The sequence below is a fragment of the Eubalaena glacialis genome, chromosome 18, assembly GCF_028564815.1.
Source record: "Eubalaena glacialis isolate mEubGla1 chromosome 18, mEubGla1.1.hap2.+ XY, whole genome shotgun sequence".
NCBI classification, from domain to species: Eukaryota; Metazoa; Chordata; class Mammalia; order Artiodactyla; family Balaenidae; genus Eubalaena; species Eubalaena glacialis.
The window spans coordinates 56,616,184-56,625,725 of record NC_083733.1 but is presented as its reverse complement, the minus strand read 5'-3'; the positions used below and the strand labels follow the sequence as shown (position 1 = coordinate 56,625,725).

Here is a 9,542-nt window from a genome sequence, read left to right as displayed (position 1 = left end):
TTCTTGTGGCAGAGCAGTTCTGGGATAATTTTGTTAGTGGTTTGTGGCTGATCAATATCCTAATTCCATTGTTGGCAATAGCAAGTCACAGATAAAAAGACATGCATTTGTGAAACTCAAAACAGGTTGAGGCCACGCACCTATGGTCAACTAATCTATGACAAAGGAGGCAAAGATATACAATGGAGAAAAGACAGTCTCTTCAATAAGTGGTGCTGGGAAAACTGGACAGCTACATGTAAAAGAATGAAATTAGAATACTCCCTAACACCATACACAAAAATAAACTCAAAATGGATTAGAGACCTAAATGTAAGACTGGATACTATAAAACTCTTAGAGGAAAACATAGGAAGAACACTCTTTGACATAAATCACAGCAAGATCTTTTTTGATCCACCTCCTAGAGTAATGGAAATAAAAACAAAAATAAACAAATGGGACCTAATGAAACTTCAAAGCTTTTGCACAGCAAAGGAAACCATAAACAAGACGAAAAGACAACCCTCAGAATGGGAGAAAATATTTGCAAACGAATCAATGGACAAAGGATTAATCTCCAAAATATATAAACAGCTCATTCAGCTCAATATTAAAGAAACAAACACCCCAATCCAAAAATGGGCAGAAGACCTAAATAGACATTTCTCCAAAGAAGACATACAGACGGCCATGAAGCACATGAAAAGATGCTCAACATCACTAATTATTAGAGAAATGCAAATCAAAACTACAATGAGGTATCACGTCACACCAGTTAGAATGGGCATCATCAGAAAATCTACAAACAACAAATGCTGGAGAGGGTGTGGAGAAAAGGGAACCCTCTTGCACTGTTGGTGGGAATGTAAATTGATACAGCCACTATGGAGAACAATATGGAGGTTCCTTAAAAAACTAAAAATAGAATTACCATATGACCCAGCAATCCCATTACTGGGCATATACCCAGAGAAAACCGTAATTCAAAAAGACACATGCACCCGAATGTTCATTGCAGCACTATTTACAATAGCCAGGTCATGGAAGCAACCTAAATGCCCATCAACAGACGAATGGATAAAGAAGTTGTGGTACATATATACAATGGAATATTACTCAGCCATAAAAAGGAACGAAATTGAGTCATTTGTTGAGACGTGGATGGATCTAGGGACTGTCATACAGAGTGAAGTAAGTCAGAAAGAGAAAAACAAATATCGTATATTAACGCATGTATGTGGAACCTAGAAAAATGGTACAGATGAGCCGGTTTGCAGGGCAGAAGTTGAGACACAGATGTAGAGAACAGACATATGGACACCAAGGGGGGAAAACTGCGGTGGGGTGGGGATGGTGGTGTGCTGAATTGGGCGATTGGGATTGACATGTATACACTGATGTGTATAAAATTGATGACTAATAAGAACCTGCAGTATAAACAAACAAACAAAACAACTAATACTAAACTTTCATTGGGTTATTTGTATGGAAATATGTTAATATAAATGTTTCAGACATTACATGAAATTTCTAAAAAAAAAAAAAAAAAAAACAGGTTGAGGTTTTCTAGGTCCTGAGAACAGCTGTCATGGTTGGAGAGCTGTCACACTTCCTGCAGAAATATTGTGTCCTAGGCAGTAAATTAATGGCATGGGTTATTTTCTTTGGTAGCTTTAGAACTTTGACAAGATACAGACGAAAGAAAAGCAAAAAGATACAGATGAAAGTCAAGCAGGACTTCCCTGGTGATCCAGTGGTAAAGAATCCGCCTTCCAATGCAGGGGATGTAGGTTCAATCCTTGGTCGGGAAAACTAAGATCCCACATGCCGCGGGGCAACTAAGCCCAAGCACCACAACTACTGAGCTCCTGCACCTCAACAAGAGAACCCACGTGCCGCAAACTACAGAGCCCACACACCGCAACTAGAGAGAAGCCCGTGTATCGCAAAGAAGAGCCCGCACACTGCGACAAAGAGCCTGAGCGCTGCAACGAAAGATCCCGCATGCCTCAACAAAGATCCCGTGTGCCACAACTAAGACCTGACACAGCCAAAAAAATAAATTAAATAAATTAAATAAATAATAAATATAAAAAAAAGAAAGTCAAGCAAAGTGGTTAATTTCTTTGCACACCTGTTGGACAAGATATTTTAAACCTACTGAATGAATGTTTGTAAGTTTCATATCATTCATTTAGCTTTTGAAATTTGGGAGGCTATGAAGGAGCTTCAGGAATATTGGAGACCTTGGTATATGACAGTCTGTGGTGGGGGAGAGGGAGCTTAAAGTCCTAAGTGGACTTCAATCTAATTCAATAAATATTTGTTGAGCACCCACTATATAAAAAAATAAAAGACACTGTTTTGGGTGCTAAAATAGACAAAAAGTATAAAATAGGTGGCACTTTTTACGGCATTACAGATAACTTTTGAACACCCTCCTCTGCTTCTGGTACAAAGGGGTATGGGGCAGTTTGAGAAGAGGCTCCTCAGGTTTCAGTCTGATTTGATTTAATTTCAAAGGGCTGCTCACTTACATTCCAGGATGAATAAGCCACACTTGATTATACATGTCGATACCAAAGAGATAGCTGTACAGAGGCAAGTATTTTTGATTGTTTTCCTTGTGATAAGAAGTCATTGAAACAGAAGTTTCAGACTATATTGCAAATCTATAGTAATCAAAACAGTATGGTACTGGCATAAAAACAGACACATAGATGAAAGGAACAGAATCGAGAGCCCAGAAACAAACCCTCCCATGTACGGTCAACTAATATTTGACAAGGGAGCTAAGAATACTCAATGGGAAAAGGATTGTCTCTCCAATAAATTGTATTGGGAAAATTGGATAATCACATGCAGAGGATGAAATTAGACCCCTATTTTATACCACTCACAAAAATTAACTTGAAATAGATTAAAGACTTAAACATAAAACCTGAAACCATAGAACTCCTAGAAGGAAACACAGGGAAAAAGCGCCTTGACATTGGTCTTGGCAATAATTTTTTTGGATATGATACCAAAAGCAAAAATAAATGAGTAAGTGGGACTACATCAAACTAAAAAGCTTCACAAACTCACAGATATAGAGAACAAACTAGTGGTTACCAGCGGGGGGTGGGAGGGAATATAGCAGTGGCAGAAGGGGGGCACAAATTACTGGGTGTTAAGATAGGCTCAGGTGTGTATTGTACAACACGGGAAATATAGCCAATATTTTGTAGTAACTGTAAATGGAAAGTAAGCTTTAAAATTGTATAAAAATAAATTTTTAATTTAATAAATAAATAGCTCCCACACAGCAAAAGAAACAATCAACAACATGAAAAGGCATCCTATGGAATGGAAGAAAATATTTGCAAACCACTTATCTGATAGGGGGTTAATATCCAAAATACAGTATATAAGGAACTCATACAACTCAATTGCAAAAAAGAAAACCATCTGATTTTTAAATGGGCAGAGGACTTGAATAAACATTTTTCCAGAGATATACAAATGGCCAAGAAGTACATGAAAAGGTGTTCAGCATCACTTATCATTGGGGAAATACAAATCAAAACCACAATAAGATATCACCTCACACTTGTTAGAATGGCCATGATCAAGAAGACAAGAAATAACAAGTGTTGGCAAGGATGTGGAGAAAAGTGAACCCTTGTTCACTCTTGGTGAGAATGTATATTGGTACAGCCACAATGGAAAGCAGTATGGAAGTTTCTCAAAAAATTAAAATAAAAATAGGACTGCTATATGATCCAGCAATCCCAGTTCTGGGTATACACCCAAAGGACATGAAATTAGGATCTCAAAGAGATATCTGTACCCCAGTGTTCGTTGCAGCATTATTCACAATAGCCAAGATATGAAAACAACCTACATTTCTGTCTATGGATGAGTGGATAAAGAAGATGAGAGAGAGAGAGAGAGAGGTGATACATAGATAGATGCATAGATAGATAGGCATTGTATATGTAATGAAATATTGTTCCACCATGAGAAAGAAGAAAATCTTGCCATTCGCAACATGGATGGACCTTGAGGGCATTATGCTAAGTGAGATAAGTCAGACAGAGAAAGACAAATACTGTATGATATCCCGTACATATGAAATCTACAAAATCCGAACTCACAGAAGCAGACAGTAGATTAGTGGTTGCCAGGGGCTGGGAGGTAGAGGAAATGGGGTGACATTGGTCAAAGGGTACAAACTTCCAGTTATAAGATGAATAAGTTCTGGGAATCTAATATTCAGCATGGTGATTATAATTAACGATGCTATATTATATACTTGAAAGTTGCTAAGAGAATAAAACTTAAATGTTTTCACCACCAAAAAAAAAAAAAGTTAATTATGTGAGGTGATGAAAGTGTTAACTAACTCTATTGTAATTATTTCAAAAATATATGCATGTATCAAACCATCACATTGTACAACTTAAACTTATATGTTACATGTCAATTTCATCTCAATAAAGCTGGGGGGAAAACATACCTTTCCTCTAGACTTGTTTCTATTTTAAGATCAGGCTTCTGCAGGACCATGCCCCTAGGCTTCCTAGAAACCCTTTCATCTAGCTGGGAAGCTCACCTACGCACTGCCTCATATTTTTGAACTTTTAACAAAGGGTCATAAAGCCACACCTTTAATCTGATCTATACTCACAGGCTGTTTTTCACTTTGACAATCTTTTTTTCACTGGATGTGAAAAAAGCTTTTCTTTCCCAACCTAGCAAGTCATAGTCTCTCTATATTTCCTTTAAATTCTTCTGGAAAGTCAGCCAGTTCCTTCTATAGTTCAACCCTTTCTTGCTACGCCGTATCATACTCATCAGTGAGTAATCAGCATTATGCTTGGGTATCTCCTTAGCCAAATACTTTCTATTTTCTGTTTCTATTTCTATTTCTGGGTAATCACAGGCGACAGTTTGCCAATTATTTCACTACATCATAATGAGTCATCATTTTTTCTGTTCCAATAACAATTTCCTCACTGTTTTCCCTACGTATCTTAGCCTTTTCTTAGGGCACTACCCAACTCCTGATACCAATTTCTGGAGCAGTTATCTATTGCCACAATAATGTTGCATGGCAAATCACATCAAGCATTTATTTAGTCTATGAGCCTAAAAGTCAGCTGGTAGCTCAGCTGGGGCTGACTGATCTTCCCCCCGACCCTGCCACGAGCCAACCACAGGTTGAACCTGGGCCCCGGCAATGAAAGCACTGAATCCTAACCACTGGACCACCAGGGAATTCCCAGCACTGACTAATCTTGAATGCCTTGTCTGAGACCACTTTTCTCAGTCCCAAGTGTCTTCCACCGTCCAGCAAGCTGGTCCAGGGTTGTTCTCATGGTCGAGACAGGAGTCCAAGAGAGAACGGAAGCATGAAATGCCTCTTGAAGCCCAGTCTCAAAACTGATACACCATCATTTCTATCGGTCAAAGCAAGTCACAAGGCCAGCTCAGATTCAAGGGATGGAGAAAAGGAATCTACCTATTGATGAGAAGAGCTACAAACTATTATTACAAAGGGTGTAGAAACAGAGAGGATGGAGAATTGGGGCCACTTTTACAATTAATCTAGCGCAGTAACAATCTTGGGAAAAGAGACAAGGCTTGTAACATCATGTTTAGACCTCACCACAGCATTAAATATCTCAGAAGAGATAAGCAAATCTGGAAAATCCCCTTAGAGAAAGAAGCACCTATATCCACCATTAAGTCAGCTCAAGCCCATCTAGTGAGCAGAACATGTAAGGTCTAGAATAATCAGGGGTAATAAAGAGGCAAGAATGACATCATGATTTCCCCAATTGTCCTAAGCCAGGTTCAGATTCTGAGTTGTGGTTTCAACCCATATCCATAAAAGTACTGATTCAGGTCAACATGTGTATTTATCCTTTAAAGGAAGTCTTTGTTCCCAGTAAGGATAAATATCCCACCAGTGCTATTTATTACAGGCTTTTGCAGCCTTTGGGAGAAGAAGATCCAGTCCCTTTCCTTATAAACTCTTCACCTCCTCTTTTAAAATGTTAATTGTATGACCATGGGTTTAAATTCTCTATTTTTTCCTGTAAAAATATACCAACGTGGAGCCCCTGATATCAACTCCCTTAATTGTTTAGTCTGCACCATGACTAAAACTGTCCTCAAATGATTCTGAAATGCTGGCGGTGAGTCAGAAACAAGGATGCTACAAGCCGCTACACAGGAACAGTCTTGGGAGCAATAGCTAACCTGGAATCTATCTTAAATTTTTGCTTTCATCTCCCCACATGAGCACTTCTGTTTAATACACCATAATTTTCTCTAGAGCTATTCTTATCCCTGGATAATGGGAGGGCCTTTCAGCTTCAGCTGGAAGGTGATTTGGGGCCTCAAAAGGCAGGACAGATATCTGCCTCCATAGTATTATAGCAAATTACTGCAATTTCTAGTTCCCCCTCTAGTAATCTATGTTATTATATAAGTCTGGGGATTCTTCTATTAAATATTTGTGATTTTCCAGGCAGCCTGAGGGTGGCAGCAATGGACCTTTGGTCTCCAGACTAGCCTGGGAGCTGTCTTAAAGGAGCCACACACTTAGTCATTGCCCAGATGCTGGGTGAAGCTGTGTTTGAAGCAGCACATAGGCTGGATGTTGTGTTTTATAAATGTGGTGCTTGGACCAGGAAAATAAAAATGCAACCTCGGGGCTTCCCTGGTGGCGCAGTGGTTAAGAATCCGCCTGCCAGTGCAGGGGACACGGGTTCGAGCCCTGGTCCAAGCCCTGGTCCGGGAAGATCCCACATGCCGTGGAGCAACTAAGCCTGTGCGCCACAACTACTGAGCCTGCGCTCTAGAGCCCGCGAGCCACAACTACTGAAGCCCGCACGCCTAGAGCCCGTGCTCCGCAACAAGAGAAGCCACCACAATGAGAAGCCCGCGCACCACGACGAAGAGTAGCCCCCACTCGCCGCAACTAGAGAAAGCCTGTGTGCAGCAACGAAGACCCAATTCAGCCAAAAATAAATAAGTAAATAAATTTATTTAAAAAAGAAAATGCAACCTCATGATCTGTAGGTGAGACCTAATGCCTCAGAATAGCTTCTCCTGACAGGGCAGAGAACGAGTCACTAAACTTATTTACTGATGACCATGAATCATGGCACCACCATGGGGGTCATCACTAGCAAAATCAAAGGCGGAATTTTCTTATATGATGTTTCTCACGTTAATTAGAATAAAGAAAAAGTAATTGGAGAGTCAGTATTTAAGATGAATGTTGCAATATTATGGGACACATAAAAATAATGGTAATGGATATGTAACTATCAAGAAAATTAAGTCACCTAGAGGGGTGGGATAGAGAGGGTGGAAGGGAGACGCAAGAGGGAGGAGGTATGGGGATATATGTATATGTATAGCTGATTCACTTTGTTATAAAGCAGAAACTAACACACCATTGTAAAGCAATTATACTCCAATAAAGATGTTTAAAAATAAAAGAAAATGAAGTATTTATAACCACAATGAAAAACATAGGTGAATCTCATAAAAATAATGTTGTGCGAAAGAAACGAGACACAAGAGTATGTAAAATTCAAAAAAACAAGCGAAATTAAACTACAGTATCAGAATGCACCCCTAGGTAGTAAAACATAAAGAAAAGCAAAGAAATGATTACCATACGTATCAGTATAGTAGTTACCTCTGGGTAGAAAGGAGACAATAGTGATAAGAAGGAGGAAAGGATTCTGGGATACTAGAAATATTCAATTCCTTGACCCAAGTGGTGGTTACATGGACGTTCACTTTGCGATAAATCATTCAGCCATATATTTATATTTTGTATATTTTTTCCTGCATGTTATATTGTACGAAAAAGATTTAGAAAAAAAAAAATGTCCAAGAATAGCCAAAGCAATTTTTTTTAATAACAAGGGAACGTTATTACAAAGTTTTAGTAATTAAGAGGATTGGTATGGGTGAAGATAGGCAAATGAATAAATGGAAAAGAATAAAGAACCACACCCTACGCCCAAAATAACCCATGAATCTAAACTATCTGGGTATATAATAGAGGTGGCATTATAATCACTAGAGAACAAGAAACTTAGGAAGAGACATCCTAGGATGTAATCTTGGGAAAGCCAACAGGAAGCGATCTTGTGAGACTTTCCTTGTAAACATTAAACTGGTTGAAATGTAAAGCAAGGCTCGACTCCGCCCTTAGACATTCTGGGTAGCAGGGGAAGGTTTCAGGTGTGTTTGTTGGCTCTTCCGGCCGCTAGGTGGCACCTGGAAGATCGCAGGCGCGTGGGGATGACTCATGCGCAGTGCTCTTAGGTTCAGCCGCAGACCCTACGCTCGTGCACGTGGGTTTGCCCACAGCGTTGACCCGTGTGCACAGCGCTCACGCACGCGCATTTACGTGCACACCGCTAATCGCGCTGTACCGTTATTCCAGTTTTTCTGAGAGCGGCCGAGCTGACCCCGCGGTCCGGGATGTCCGAGCTGCCCGCAGACAGCAGTGTCCCACCGACGGGCGCGGCGAATGACAACGGCGATGTCCCGCAGGCGGAGGTAGGCGGCGGGAGGCGGGAGCCGGCCCCAGCGCAGCCTGTGGAGGCCAGGGACCGTCCGATGGCGGCGGCCAGGGAAGGTCCAGTGGCGGATGCCAGGGAAGGTCCGACGGCGGCGGCCAGGGAAGCCCGGATTGCAGAGGTTGCCCGATTGTTGGCGGAGCCAGCAGACGAAGAGGGTCCTGAGGGCAGACGCCGGTCCAGGCCCGGGAACAGCCCAGGCCTGGCTGCGTTGCCGTATCTCCGCCTCCGTCACCCACTTGGCGTTTTAGGAATTAATTACCAGCAGTTCCTCCGCCACTATCTGGAACACTACCCGATTGCTCCCGGCAGAATTCAGGAGCTTGAAGGACGGCGCAGGAGATTTGTGGAAGCCTGCAGAGCAAGGGAAGCAGCGTTTGATGCCGAATATCAGCGGAATCCTCAGAGGATGGATTTTGATATTTTAACATTTAGTATAACTCTGACTGCATCTGAAATTATCAATCCTCTGATAGAAGAACTTGGTTGTGATAAGTTTATCGGTAGAGAATAGTTTAGTGATGAAACTACTTCAAGAACCTCTGTGTTCAATACAGTCATACCAATCCTGTAACTTGATTTTAAAAAGTCAAAGTATTTGAGAATAAGGCAAGGCACAGTTGGAACAAAAAAAGGAAGCTTATCAAGAAAAACCATCAGAAAAGAAATAGAAAAAAATAAAACCGTTATGATTCCTGTAATGTCCTCTGAGTTTGTGATTGATCCAGATTCTTTTCCCTGCATTGTCGAAATGTCTTTTAAAATTGCTTCACTAAAGTGAGGAATGTTTTTATATAATTGAGACTTGAAGAAAAACTGCTAATAGAGCCCATAGTGTAAGGTTGATTTTGTGTTTTCTGAGGCATTTCAAATGAAAGGCAAAGTAAATACTGTATATATTACATGATAAATTATGTATTCAAGACTATCGGAAATTTCTGGATTTTTTCTTTCATTCAATTT

At 40.5% G+C, this 9,542-nt stretch overlaps 1 protein-coding gene across 1 annotated transcript; it reads left to right on the top strand.

Moving 5' to 3' along the window:
- Positions 1–8,437: 8,437 nt before the first annotated feature.
- LOC133078587 (EP300-interacting inhibitor of differentiation 2) lies at positions 8,438–9,093 on the top strand. Its single transcript, XM_061173678.1, has one exon. The coding sequence runs from the start codon at positions 8,482–8,484 to the stop codon at positions 9,091–9,093; it is 612 nt and encodes a 203-aa protein (XP_061029661.1). The 5' UTR covers positions 8,438–8,481.
- The last annotated feature ends 449 nt before the right edge of the window (positions 9,094–9,542 follow it).